This window comes from Esox lucius, chromosome 5, assembly GCF_011004845.1.
Source record: "Esox lucius isolate fEsoLuc1 chromosome 5, fEsoLuc1.pri, whole genome shotgun sequence".
NCBI lineage: Eukaryota > Metazoa > Chordata > Actinopteri > Esociformes > Esocidae > Esox > Esox lucius.
The window spans coordinates 5,052,757-5,067,233 of record NC_047573.1 but is presented as its reverse complement, the minus strand read 5'-3'; the positions used below and the strand labels follow the sequence as shown (position 1 = coordinate 5,067,233).

Here is a 14,477-nt window from a genome sequence, read left to right as displayed (position 1 = left end):
CAAAAACACTCACGCACACAAATATACTGTGTTTGCATGTGTCCACGATTTGATGGATTTTGAAGTCACATTGTCTGTGTGTGTGTGTAGTCATGCGCGTGTATATTTATTTGCATGTATTTGTTGAGTGTGCATGTTTTTGTGCATGTATAATTGAGTGTTATTCGTGTAAGTGTGTGCGTGTGCGTGTGTGTGTGTGTGTTTTAAGCCAGTGTGTCAGCTCCTAGTGTGCTGCAGTTCTGTCGTTCACTTGGACAGAACCCAAACCTCTGGATGGAGTCTCTCTCTGGGCTCTCCCCAAAAATAATACCCACAAACCAGGCCGTTTTATCTGGAGCGTTCGCCAGCACTTCCCAAACGCCCCCCCTGTTCCCTAGGAAGGGCCCGACTTCTGACCAGGGCCCACATGGACACCCCAAGGCTTCGGGGACAAAGTAGTGGACTACGAAGGCAGTAGGGTTCCATTGGCGGAGCGGCAGCGTTGCCGTGGCGTTCCAGAACCCTAAAGCTCTTATATAAATAAGATTAGTGGCGGCCTTCTGTGGTGTTTGAGCGTCGGGGAATAAGAGGTGTAATATCTGATGTTCCACTGACATCCCTCTTAGTCAGAACGTTCTCCCTAGGAACAAACAAAGAAGGGAGGGATGGATGAAGGACTGAGGGATGACGGAGGGGAGGGATGACGGAGGGGAGGGATGAAGCAATAGATTCAGACAGTATTATGAGCTGTCGCTAAGCTGAAGTAAACCATCCTGACATCCTAAACGGAAATATTCTACTCTTCTCTCTTTCTCTTTCTCTTTTTTTCTTTCTTTCTGGCTCACACACACTCTCTCTCCATCTCTCTCTCTCTCTCTCTCTCGCTAGACCCACATTAACCCCCCCCCCCCCCCATTTTTTCCCTCTTGATGCCCCTTTCATTTTTCTCCCACCAGGACGTCTGTTTGCTTGTCATTAGGAAGTCCCTCATGTCTCGCTGAGGCCTGTTCCTTAAACAACAGAGGCAGATTCTATCTTCTCCAGGCTCACAGTGAGACCTCATCCATCTAGCCTCCTTCAAGGCCATTCTGTTCTATTTGCCATTCTCTTATTTACCCTCGGAGTCCGTAGTGTTAATATCCAATCATAACCCCACGTCTTCCCTCTCGGTGCATTCCTTTCTCTTTCTGCCCTCCCCAAACCTCTCCCCCCCTCCCCCCCATTCCCTCTCTCATCCCTTCTCCTTGAACCTATGATCATCCTTCCGGTCTCCTTACTCCTTTCTCTCTCTCTCTCCCGGGACACAAAAGGAGGATGGAGGGTGACAATGTGGGGATCAGTTTCTCAGGGTTTCGGGGTCCAGGGGGTGCGGTCTCAGCTTGGAGCTAGCAGGGGGTTAGCATTAGCCTCCTGGAAGGGGGGGGGGGTCTCGCTAAACAAGGGCTCCCTTCCAAACTGCTCCCGGTTCACTTCCTAGGGCACTACTTTTAACCAGGGAGGGGTCAGGAGTAGGCTGCCATGCAGGGCCTAGGGCGCGGTTACAGAGGACCTTGTGATGTCACTGAGGCGGAAGGAAGCCTCTTCTTAACCGGGCCCTTTGATGAAAATAATACAACTCCCTGCTGTCAGCCCTGGGAAACCCTCTGTTGGAGACATAGAAATACAATGATCCAGAATGGGGGTTCCTTATTACAGTCTGTGCTCCACGAGGGGGGGACAGAAGGTCCTGTTTTTTTTAATTTTTTTTTATTTTTGGGGGGGGCTTAATTCTATTCCCGTAGTCGGTGTCCTGTTTCGAAGGCCTATGCATGTAGTCACAGTGGATACGAGCGTTTGCCTAATTACTTCAAGGCAAACGTGTGAGCGTGGCTTTACCCCGGTGCGCCAGAACCTTCTGAAGCAAGAGTTCCGGGCCGCTGGTATGAAAAGAAGTCCCGAGCCCTCACAGAGTGACCCTCGAAGCATATTTACCAACAGTGTTGTCATCTTTAGTGAGATGAGGCGGGCGGAGGGGGAGACGCATTCAGCCTCCGTGTTCTCTGTGTCTGATGCTGTAATGAGCTCGGCTGGGTCTTATTTCCTCGTTGACAGGGAAATGCGACACTTTCTGAAAGGTGAACCTTCTCTTTCGAGAAAAGCCGTCGGGCGGCGAGATAACGTCCCCGTCCGAGTTCAAACTCAAGCGAGGGCGACGCAGCGGATTTCAAAGTTTTAGAAATCGTCAGAGGGGCGGCATTTCAAATTTCACTGTTTCATCCAACTGCTAACTCTCTCTCTCGCTCTCTCTAGCTCTCTCTCTCTCTCTTTCACTGTACTTGATGTTAAACTTCAAACACTTATCAGTTTCTCCCCCTCCTTCTCCACACCAACTATTTTTTTCAAAACCCTCATTGTCATTGGAGCTTAGATTCATTTTAGATAAAATGTGAATGTGGTTTTTATTTCTGCTTTACCTTCAAAGGATCTCCATTATGTGGCCAGCGATAAGGGGGAGGTGGTCCTGGCGGAAGTAGCCCAGCGGAAAGCTAATGAAATAGACGCGGATGAAGCCAATACAACCACGCCGGGAAACCGTGGTGAGAAAATTGACCAAATGTGTGTGAAACAAAAGACGACGCTGAACCGGATCAAACGGAAACTTAGTGTTGCTAATTCATGTGAGGTTCACATTTTAACGCTACATTTAGGCTCACAAATCAAAAATGTGACATGGAAGAATGTACCGGTGAGACTATTGTTGTGAACGCTGTCTGACATGCTGTTGGCTAGGTCAAGAAACTACATTATACAGTGAATCTGGAATTCCCATCGGCAGCTATGTTCTTCGGCAGACGTCACATCTGTTTACTGTTTTAAAATTGGGATTTATAACCTAAACATCTCTGTACATTTCTGGATGTGGGATTCATGCTAAAATGTAAGCTCATCTTACTGGTCCTGTTATTAAGCGGGCTTAATGATGTTTTACATTTAAATGGTGACATTTAACTGATGTATTTCAGAGAGGCTTTAAGGACGCTGCTACAGCTCAAGTCAAGGACTTAGAGTATATCACTCAGCTGTGAGCCGGGTTAGCTTAATCAAACAGGCCCCCTCTTTGGCCAACGAACAAACTGGCTGTCATGTACAGGGTCCTATGCTGCTCGGTTGGTATCGGCAGTACAAAAAAAAAAGAAGCAAATTAAAATGTACGCACCCACTGCTCAGTCCCTCCGGATGTGTCTACATGCTAAATTACTTGTAATGTGAATGTGTGCAAAGTTGCCAAAAATTTAAGCTAGCTCATTTAATCCCTATGTTGTTCTGCAGTATGTATGGTATATTACTGAGCTGACACTTTGGATAATCACATTTGTCAATATCTCAGGAGCTTGGTTCAACTGTTAGAACCCGAAATATCAGCTTTGGTGTTTCTAAACAAAGTGTTAATAAATACTGAATAGCCTCAAAACATGTTTAAAACTATAATTTTGTATGTAATATTATGGATGCTCTTACTTTGAATTTGAGCTAAATGTATTTTTTGGTGTTGTGAACTGCACCAATTATTAGTTTAATTAATGGACCAAACTGAAAAATGTGTTAATGTGCTTAAATTGCATTTTGGTGCTGAAAAACACATGACATCTTTATTGAATTATTGTTTCAAACTGGATAATTTCATAATGTGTTTAAAGAGTCTTTGTTCCTGAGGGGGAGGGAAGATGTGGAAGGCCAGTTTTCTTGTTGCTAGTTGCTAAACTCCATGCAGCTGACTTGCCCTTTGACACACACAGCTTTCAACACATACCAGAGGAGATCAACCCCCCCACTACACACACACCCATACCAGAGGAGATCAACCCCCCCCCCCCCCACTATACACACACACCCATACCAGAGGAGATCAACCCCCCCACACTACACACACACACCCATACCAGAGGAGATCAACCCCCCCCCCCCCCACTACAACACCCATACCAGAGGAGATCAACCCCCCCCCCCCCCCCACTATACACACACACCCATACCAGAGGAGATCAACCCCCCCCCCCCCCCCCCCCCACTATACACACACACCCATACCAGAGGAGATCAACCCCCCCACACTACACACACACACCCATACCAGAGGAGATCAACCCCCCCCCCCCCCCCCACTATACACACACACCCATACCAGAGGAGATCAACCCCCCCCCCCACTACACACACACACCCATACCAGAGGAGATCAACCCCCCCCCACTACACATACACACCCATACCAGAGGAGATCAACCCCCCCACACACACACACCCATACCAGAGATCAACCCCCCCACTACACACACACCCATACCAGAGGAGATCAACCCCCCCCCACTACACACACCCATACCAGAGATCAACCCCCCCACTACACACACACCCATACCAGAGGAGATCAACCCCCCCACTACACACCCATACCAGAGGAGATCAACCCCCCCCCCCCCCCCCACTATACACACACACCCATACCAGAGGAGATCAACCCCCCCACACTACACACACACACCCATACCAGAGGAGATCAACCCCCCCCCCCCCCCCCCCCCCACTACACACACACACCCATACCAGAGGAGATCAACCCCCCCCCACTACACATACACACCCATACCAGAGGAGATCAACCCCCCCACACACACACACCCATACCAGAGATCAACCCCCCCACTACACACACACCCATACCAGAGGAGATCAACCCCCCCACTACACACACCCATACCAGAGATCAACCCCCCCACTACACACACACACCCATACCAGAGGAGATCAACCCCCCCCCCACTACACACACACACCCATACCAGAGGAGATCAACCCCCCCACACACACACACCCATACCAGAGATCAACCCCCCCACTACACACACACCCATACCAGAGGAGATCAACCCCCCCACTACACACACCCCCATACCAGAGGAGATCAACCCCCCCACTACACACACACCCATACCAGAGGAGATCAACCCCCCCCCCACTACACACACACACCCATACCAGAGGAGATCAACCCCCCCACTACACACACACACCCATACCAGAGGAGATCAACCCCCCCCCACTACACACACACACCCATACCAGAGGAGATCAACCCCCCCACACACACACACCCATACCAGAGATCAACCCCCCCACTACACACACCCATACCAGAGGAGATCAACCCCCCCACTACACACACACCCATACCAGAGGAGATCAACCCCCCCACTACACACACAGCCATACCAGAGGAGATCAACCCCCCCACTACACACACACCCATACCAGAGGAGATCAACCCCCCCACTACACACACACCCATACCAGAGGAGATCAACCCCCCCACTACACACACACCCATACCAGAGGAGATCAACCCCCCCACTACACACACATGCTCTGTTTCACACAACGTTGTTTCCAGGGCCCTTGGTGGTGTAAGAAAAAGGTAAAGATGTGTTCTAGTAGTTTTGGCCACTAGTTGTATATGTGGCGCTGTTAAGCCAAAACTGGTCTTGTGTGGTATGTCATGTATTTACTGATGGCCCATGTCATCAGAACCACCTGCCTTCAGAGGTGATTTACTGATGTATTATCCCATTTTTATTGTTTAAACAATTGTTTAAAAGCCCCAGACTCCGTCTTTAAAGGAGCAAGCCAAGATGAACATTATCGACAAGTCCTTCACTAATACTTAAAATACACCAGAAGGTGCGTTCTAGTGCACGGGGGTGTGTGTGTCTGTGTGTGTGTGTGTGTGTGCGCGCATGATGCGTGCTTGCCAGACAAGCAAATAAGGCCAGTGAGGTATTTAACTCTACACAGGGAGGTCAGAACCTAAGGCTGTGTGTTTTAGTTTGAGATTGTGTGTGTGTGTGTGTCCTGCCCTCCTCTTAAGCCTTCTTAATTATGTCCTTGATGATTTCCCTGTTTCACCTGAAGGCTGGAGCGCATCCTACCCTTGGAAAGTGGCACTTGAGAGATGGAGGGAGTGGGAGGGCTGGCAGATGACGGGTTTGAGGGTGGTGGAGGGAGGATGGAAGTGAATATGAGTTGAAGCACTTATTTTAATGTTTAAAATGTTTGTCAATTAGATGCGATTGTCTGGAGTCACTGTATCTGCCAGGGACACACTCTCCCCCCTCTCAATTCTGTCTTTCCCCCCCTCTCCCACTCCCCTCTTGGGGGAGACTGTCCTTCCACCCAGGCTTGTCTTCAACGCACCACTGCCTCGTCTGTCTGTCTGTGTGTCTGTCTGTGTGTGTGTGTGTGTGTGTGTGGGCCTGTGTGTGTGTGTGTGTGTGTGGGCCTGTGTGTGTCACAGTGGCTGGATCTAAGGCTGTGTGGCAATCGTGGCATGTCTCGTAGATCACACACACACACGCCTTGGCATGTTAAGGGGTCGCAATGCCCAAGCGTTGAATAGAGAAAGAGGATCTGTCCAGGCAGAATGATCATTGTCCATGAACAGGTGTCCCTTTACACAAGACAGTGGTCCTGGCGTACACACAAACACACACATACACACAGTACACGTGCTATCTAGTTACACTAAAGTATCTTTCATTAGCTAGGTACTGCTAGCTAGCTAAATAGTTACGTTAGGGTATCTTTTATTAGCAAGCTAATGTTAGCATGCTAACTGGTTACAGCAACAGCAGTGCGTTGCTACCTCACCAAAACCTAATTAAAATGTCACCGACGTGTTATGTGAATATCTATTTCGTGTCAGTCTTCAAAGTTGGAATCTAAACAATAACCTACGAGAGGAATTATGTCCGAAAAGGGGCAGAATTGCCCTCTGGCAAGCACCTTTAGCGTAAATCCCTCTGGCTCATTTTTTGGACTGTCAGTCAGTGTTTTGTCTCACTTCGGGCAAAGTTAGGAGTAGAATGGGACTTGGGTCACAGTAACGCACAGTGGCCTCGTAAGCCCTGCTCTCTCGCCAGCTCACCCTGAGTGAGAGGGCTACACTCATTGACAGACAGTCTAACAATGAGCCAGAGGGATTTATGAGCCTGGACACATTTTTGATATTTGCTGTTATTCCCCTTTTAAGGACATTGTGTAAAGTCCATCACGTACGTTTTCCTTTAAGTCTTCTGTCAGTTTCCTCTTTACATCCCTCTCACTCTGTCTCTCTTCTCTAACAGTCAGAGCTCCTCCCCTGCCTCTGAACACTCAGACGCGGCTCTGCATCTTGTCGTGTGTGGGTGGAAATCACTTTCAAACATCTGGCTGACAAGTGTGTTGATTTGGTTAGATACTCCATTGTGTGAAGGAGACTAGCAAACGAGTATGAGGAAAGCCTCCTTTCTTTCTCGGAGCGTTCAGCGTTTGGCCAAGAAGAGAAGCCAAGTCGTCTTTCCGCGCCTGTCTCTCCCTCACAATGGCTGGTGGTTGATGTAGCTGCAGGCCTTCCTCTTTGGAGAAAAGAGGAGTGGAGGTTTATCTCTTTTCTCTGTCCCTGATCCTCCTTCTCCTCCTCCATTCACCTTATTTGTCATCTGGGAAAAGGCCTGTTGATTGCCTGATTCCATTGGTTCTCTTGACTCCATTATTTAAGTTGACTCCATTATTTCAGTTGACTCCATTATTTCAGTTGACTCCATTATTTCTGTTGACTCCACTATTTCTGTTGACTCCACTATTTCAGTTCACTCCACTATTTCTGTTGACCCCAGTGCTTCTGTTGACCCCGGTGCTTCTGTTGACCCCGGTGCTTCTGTTGACCCCGGTGCTTCTGTTGACCCCGGTGCTTCTGTTGACCCCGGTGCTTCTTTTGACCCCGGTGCTTCTTTTGACCCCGGTGCTTCTTTTGACCCCGGTGCTTCTTTTGACCCCGGTGCTTCTTTTGACTCCAGTGTTTTTGTTGACTCCAGTGTTTTGGTTGACACCAGTGTTTTTGGTTGTTTCCTTTCGGAGTTCTAGGTGAGCCACCGTCCACACCGCGAGGGAGACCTGGGCCGTGTGGCGCAACATTGGGGGACGGACGAACCGAGCGGCCGAGCCCAACGACGGGCGGACGGGTGGACGCGGCCCCAGCTGGGCCTGGCTCACAGGAAAGCATTTCGTCCCGGTGAGAGATGTGTGTGTACATGCTCAGTGTCGCTCTTCCCACGTCTTCTGCAACCGTGTACCAGCAGCTGTCTGGTTTGTGTGCCGTAGGCTGAGTAACAAGGGCAACCGGTGTTATTACAGTAACCGTTATTAACGGGCGTGTCGGCACCAACCATCATCCACGTGTCTGGGCATGGGTCTGCACAGGCTTTCAATTTAACAGTTGTCTAGCTTTTATCCGAGTGTGTAACTGTCAATCTGAAGAAAACATTGGAGTGAATGTAGCTGTTCCGACTGTATCGCCTAGCTGTCGACGAGCACGCCATATTGGCTTTCCTTTTATTTTGTCCGTTACTTGTACGTAAGACAGCCATGTGTCAGTCTGTTGGCTGTATTGCAGCTATATTGGCCTGAGCAGAGTCGTTTGTACTTATCACCACTGAGTTGCGTGGTGGTTTAATCTAGATATCTTAAAACACACTGTAACAGGGAGAGACCCAGGGAACAGACATAGAGGGTGTGTTCATGGCCCTGACAGGCGTTTTGTTAACTAAACCAAAAGGTTGAGGGGAGAATTTGAGGGTGAAATTCCGAGCTGCTGCCTGGGAACTCTCATACAAGGTCCCAGGATGAGGCAGGTGTATCGTGGCCATTTACCGATGGAGCATCTTAAATTCAGCCGTTTTGTCTACAGCGGGAAAAGAATCCCAAAGCAACAGGAAACATTCATTATTATAATTATATTTTTGTGGGGTTTTGCAATGTTCTCGGTCTGGGTGACTGCTTGGAACACTTAAAAGACACAATTTGTCACCATCTTTTGTGCCTAAAGCACTGCGTTCAGGACAAACACGAAAGACGCCCCGAAGCCGTGTGACCATGAACTCAGCGCACTCACACACACCACATCGGACGCGCACACACTCCACGGCCGACACACGCCAGCCAAAACACAGCGAGATATGTCTGGGTTAGGGAGCGGACAGCGGGAGGATGGGTGAGGGGGATGAAGAGGGTCAGATGGGGGACGGTTTATGGTTTACCACGGCTAACATACTGAGTATTTATGTGGATTTGTTTGTATTAGATTAAAATAGAAGAAACAGCTTTGTTATCCCTTTTAGGCCTTTCATGGCTGTTTGACTGTACCACTCATTACTCTGGTGTTTGCAGCCCCTCCTCCTTTTCCCTCGTTTCCTCTCCTCTTTTTCTTCTAAGCTCCCGACATCCATCTCAAAATCCCCTCGTATCGGCCAATTTAAAAAGAGAGAGAGAGAGATGGGCCTGGGGAAGGGGGGTTGAACCAACTTAAGCTCTTTTTAAAACCAAAAGCAGGAAGGAGTGTTAGGACAGTTTGGCAGCCAGAGGCTCCATGTGTTACACAGACACACACACACACCACCGCATCTCACCAAACATCCTAACACACACACAACACCGCATCTCACCAAACATCCTAACACACACACAACACCGCACCTCACCAAACATCCTAACACACACACACAACACCGCACCTCACCAAACATCCTAACACACACAACACCGCACCTCACCAAACATCCTAACACACACACACACACACCACCGCATCTCACCAAACATCCTAACACACACAACACCGCACCTCACCAAACATCCTAACACACACACACACACACCACCGCATCTCACCAAACATCCTAACACACACACACACACACCACCGCATCTCACCAAACATCCTAACACACACACACACACACACAACACCGCATCTCACCAAACATCCTAACACACACACACACACAACACCGCACCTCCCCAAACATCCTAACACACACACACACACAACACCGCACCTCACCAAACATCCTAACACACACACACAACACCGCACCTCCCCAAACATCCTAACACACACACACACACAACACCGCACCTCCCCAAACATCCTAACACACAGACACATCACTGCACCTCCCCAAACATGGTAGCCCGCCAGGGAGATATAGAGACACTCCCTCTCCCCCTCTCTTCTTCCCATCTCCCTTTTAGCCTTTTTCTCCCCTCTATCTTTTTTCTATTTTTTTATTTACTTTTATTGAATCCGTGGTAATCTGGTGTCAGATGAAGTTTCATTGTTTATGTGGAGCCAATGGCGGCTTAGTAAAATGGAGTAGGAGGATGGGGAGGTTGGGGGGGTTTGTTGGGGGGGGGGCGTTATTCCTCCCGTTTGGCGGGGTGAGAAGAGAAAGACGGAGACCAGAAACAATGTCGGGCTGGCGGTCTCTTCTTCTCAGATTGCTGAGCGGTGTTCCCTATTCTGACAGAGAGAGAATAGAATCTGGGAAGAGACGGAATCTGGGAAGAGGACCAAAGTCCCACTCTCTGACTGATATTGAAGAGAGGAAGGAGTATGTCTCTGTTTCTACTCTCAGTGGGAATAGTCTGACATGCTGGCCTATACTAGGCTTATAGCTGGCCTATAGCGGCCTATACCTGGTCTATGCCAGGCCAATGTAGGCCAGCACCTATTTTTACCAATGCTTTTTCATCAAGCATTTAACAACGTTTATAAAATGATGATGATAATAATAGTGTTGTTTTTTTATTTCCGCACTGTGTAGTGAGGATACATAATCCTTCATGCAGCCTTATTTGGATGTTTACAACAAACATTTCCACTCAAGCTCTGTGAGAATGGGAAATGTTTGTGAACTGCAATATTCAGGTCTCTCCATGGATGTACATTGACATTTCATGTCTAGGCTTTGGCTGGGACACTCAAGGGCATTTTCAGACTTGTCCCCGAAACTACTCCAGGGTTGTTTCGAGTGTGTGCTTCAGGTTGTTGTCGTTCTGAAAGTTGAATCTTCACCACAGTATGAGGTCCGGTTTTCTTCAAGAACTTCTTTGTGAATAGCTCAGTTCATCCCACCCTCAATCCTATTGAGTCTCCCAGTCCTTGCCGCTGAGAAGTATCCCCATAGCATGATGCTCCCACCACCACAATTTCACATAGGGATGGTATTGGCAAGATAATGTTCAATAAATAGGCACAAATAAACATTTCTTTACTCCTTTTTTCCAGGCAAGTATGCTTTATAGGACAGGAGTAGTGTAGTAGAGGAGTTTTTAATAAAAGAACAGTATGTCAAACTCAAACAAACACTACATCAGTAAATATGCACCAAAGGCAGATGCTTAGCCTGCTGGACCAACCTACACCACAAAACAGAAGTAGTTATTACGCTAAATGTATTTTTAAAATATTGAATAACCCTTTATTAAGGTCATTATGAACCCTTTAGAAACCCTTTAGAAATGTTACCCTGTTATGAAATGTGATCCTCCTCTCAAGCCGATTCTCTCTTGTGATTGGTCTGTCAGCCAGGCTGTAAGGACTAGTAGGAGCTGGCCGGTGGAGGAGAGCTATGCTGGGAACTTGAGTCCTGATGTGGCAATGCTTTGGAGACAAACAGGTGTGTGAGTCTGTCTGTCTCTGTGTGTTTTGTGTTTTAGTTCATTTAGAATTTAGTTTGATCTTAAGATTTCGTAATGGCCTCACAACTCCTCTGACAAATGTGTCTGTTCCTACTGAATCGCTACAAATACAAAGAATGTATTTCTCCCTGAAGGGAAATCAGGCGTATTCTAGCTGTACATCACCCTGGATAGGAACGTCTACTAAATTACTACAGCGTAAAATGTAATTATGGAATCCATAATATCCCCTCACGTGTTTCAGGGTCAAGTCTCGCATTAGTGTGCGTGTGCAGGCGTGTTTGTGTCCGCGCTAACGTTCTGGCGTTAAATATTTGATCTGTTTCATTCTCTAAACGTATCCTGAACAGCACCCCCTCCCCACTATCCCCCCAAACCCCCCACCCCCGGGCGTCAGATACCCTGAATACTAACTGGACATTTAGGGAACGTCGTCATTAGTTAAACACAACGTGGGAGATGTTCCAAATGGCACCCTTGTCCCCCACACAGTGCCCTACTTTTGCCTAGGCCAATCGGATTCTCCTTAGGACTCTACACATGTAGTGCGCTACATGAGGAGTTAGGGTCCCGGTTGGGAGGCCTCCCTCGTCTTTCTCTCCTTTATTCACACCCGTGGTGGTAATTCCATTTATTAGGGCGATTAGGGTTTGTATCTGCTCCGCCGCCGCCATCACTGAATCGTCATTTAGTCATCCAGACTGTAGGCTATTGTGGGAGGAATTAGCATTGCTGTTTAAATATCTATCTGCTTGAGGTTGTCGAGGGTTTTAATGTCAATCATGCCCGTCGTTAATGCGAGGCTCAGCCCTGGGGACATCGCCCAGACGGTCGGAAATGTGTCCGAAAGCGGCACAATTTACCTGACGTCTTGTTCGTTGGTTTGATGTAGGATCAGTCTGTGTCGGTAGGTCGTGTGTGTGTGTGTGTGTGTGTGTGTGTGTGTGTGTGTGCGCGCGTGCGCGTTCGTGTGTGTGTGTGTGTGTTCAACATGCTTATCGTTGGGCATAGTGCCTAATCCAAATGTGCGCCGTCTTTTTGTTTCTTTCAGATATTAGAATGATTGACAGAGATGACAAAGTAAGTGCTGTCCATTTATATTCATCGCAGAACCATGATTTTACAGGATTTGGATCAATAGCAGGCCTTGGGTTGCATAATATTAATTGTAAAAAAAAACACAAATTTCTCTGCATTCCTGGTCGGTTCTGACTTTTCATGGCCCAGGGCCAGCGGGGTGTCCTAGTGTATACACCGTCTGACCTGTCAGCGAAAGGTCGTTCATCGAATCCCCAGCCAGGCAATCTGTCGTATCCCCGTCTCGTTCTGGCTGTGAAGGAAGTTGACTGTAATTGTTGAAAATGTGAATGTGTTCCCAGTCATACTTGACATGGAAAAAGAAGCCTTGCATGCAGTCAGTTTGTCAAGGCCTTCCACTGACCCCCCCCCCCCCCCCCCCCCCCCTTTCTTCCCGTCTGTCAGGAACGCCAGGATGCCGGAGAGCTGAAAGTGATTCATTTTGGTCTTGTTTGAAAACAGCCTTCCACTGTTTCTATTTTGAAAACCTTTTTTAAATGCACATTTGTTAATAATATCTGATCACTGAATTCTAAACTACTGACAATGTAAAGCCTCTGTGAGAATCGAAGTCTGTTCTAAAATCTTGATTAGTAGCCTTTATATTTAGGAACTTGAATGTATGATGAAGACTATTAAATATAAATGATTATGCTGGTATGTCATGTTAGCTGTTTTTTTATTGTTAATGTATGTATGTGTATATATATATATATATTATTTTATAATAAAAAAAACAAATAAAAAAACGTTGCCATCTTCACCAACCAACTATGTTGAATATTGACTGAAGGATTCAAACTCAACACAGGTTATAATCATAATCAAATAAAATGTCTGACTGAAACGACATGAGTACTGAGAATGTGATCTTTGGAAATGTACTCATGTTTTGCTTTTAAAATCTGAAATATAACCCTAAAACATATTGAATCCCGGCCCTTGTCTTTAGCTTACTATCCTATTAGTTCCATGCAGGAGTTTGGTTCTGGGTTAACCAAGATGACTTGACTTCCAACCAGTTCTGCTGAAAATGCCGGTATAATTTCTCATTATATATCATTGTGTTGTTCAAAATAGTATTTTTGTTTTAATTTTTAAATCTGGTCACTCCTTCACCCTAACCAATAACCCAATGTAGTCCTCTAAAATACAGTATTGTAAAAGGGGGTTTGGATCTTGTGTTTCCTGCTTTTAACCGGTCTTGTTTTTTTCCCAGACAAAAGTAGCAAACCTGCTGTATGGCATGCTGAGTCAATACAGTTAAGGTTTGGTCACAATTTTTTTTTTAAATCTCAGATGATGAGGTCTACGGTAGTGTAGTGTGGGGGGGGGGTGTGTGCTCGCATTCAAAGTGGGGGAGTGTGTGTGTGTGTGTGTGTGTGTCGGTTGAGATTACGGGCCAGGCCGCGGACGGTTTTTATTCATGAACGCGAGCCAACAGAACAAGCTACTTTAAAGCAGCAGCAGCGGCAGCAGCAGCATCGCGCGTTGAACGGAGCAGCTCGAGCCCCTTTCCTGAACAGCAGCCATGGCCGTGTCACGAGCTGTCGACGCGCTGCACTCGCGACTAATCTGACAGCACAGCGCGAACCCTAATCCCTCACTGTATCGTAATCTATTTACTTTGAATTCTAAGAGGATTTGGACCCAAAAAATATACAAGAACGAACCCGATGCTGGAAATCATCATGGCGAAATGGACAGAAAAGATCAGTCAGTCAGGATGCGTTGGTGTCTGTGTGATTTTTCTTCTTTGTGTTGTCTTGTTTTGTTAGGGTTTTTAAACAAAATCATTGTATGTTTTCTCACAGTCAATCCTTTCGGGGTAGAGATTGGTGAAAAGAATTACATTTCTGTCTAATACTTCT

The 14,477-nt window shown here is 47.2% G+C and overlaps 1 protein-coding gene across 4 annotated transcripts in view; it reads left to right on the top strand.

Moving 5' to 3' along the window:
• wdpcp (WD repeat containing planar cell polarity effector) overlaps positions 1–13,266 on the top strand; it is a 72,853-nt gene extending 59,587 nt beyond the window's left edge. The window contains exons 15-19 of one of the 4 annotated variants that reach the window (XM_029120032.2): positions 2,441–2,556; positions 7,907–8,062; positions 11,416–11,507; positions 12,581–12,609; positions 13,012–13,266. In XM_029120032.2, the coding sequence (XP_028975865.2) occupies positions 2,441–2,556; positions 7,907–8,062; positions 11,416–11,507; positions 12,581–12,609; positions 13,012–13,062 (444 nt within the window). In that variant the 3' untranslated portion in view covers positions 13,063–13,266. Of the gene's footprint in view, positions 1–2,440; positions 2,557–7,904; positions 8,063–11,415; positions 11,508–12,580; positions 12,988–13,011 lie in introns of those variants that run through there. The other 3 variants (XM_029120029.2, XM_029120030.2, XM_029120031.2) reach the window with 3 other exon arrangements.
• The last annotated feature ends 1,211 nt before the right edge of the window (positions 13,267–14,477 follow it).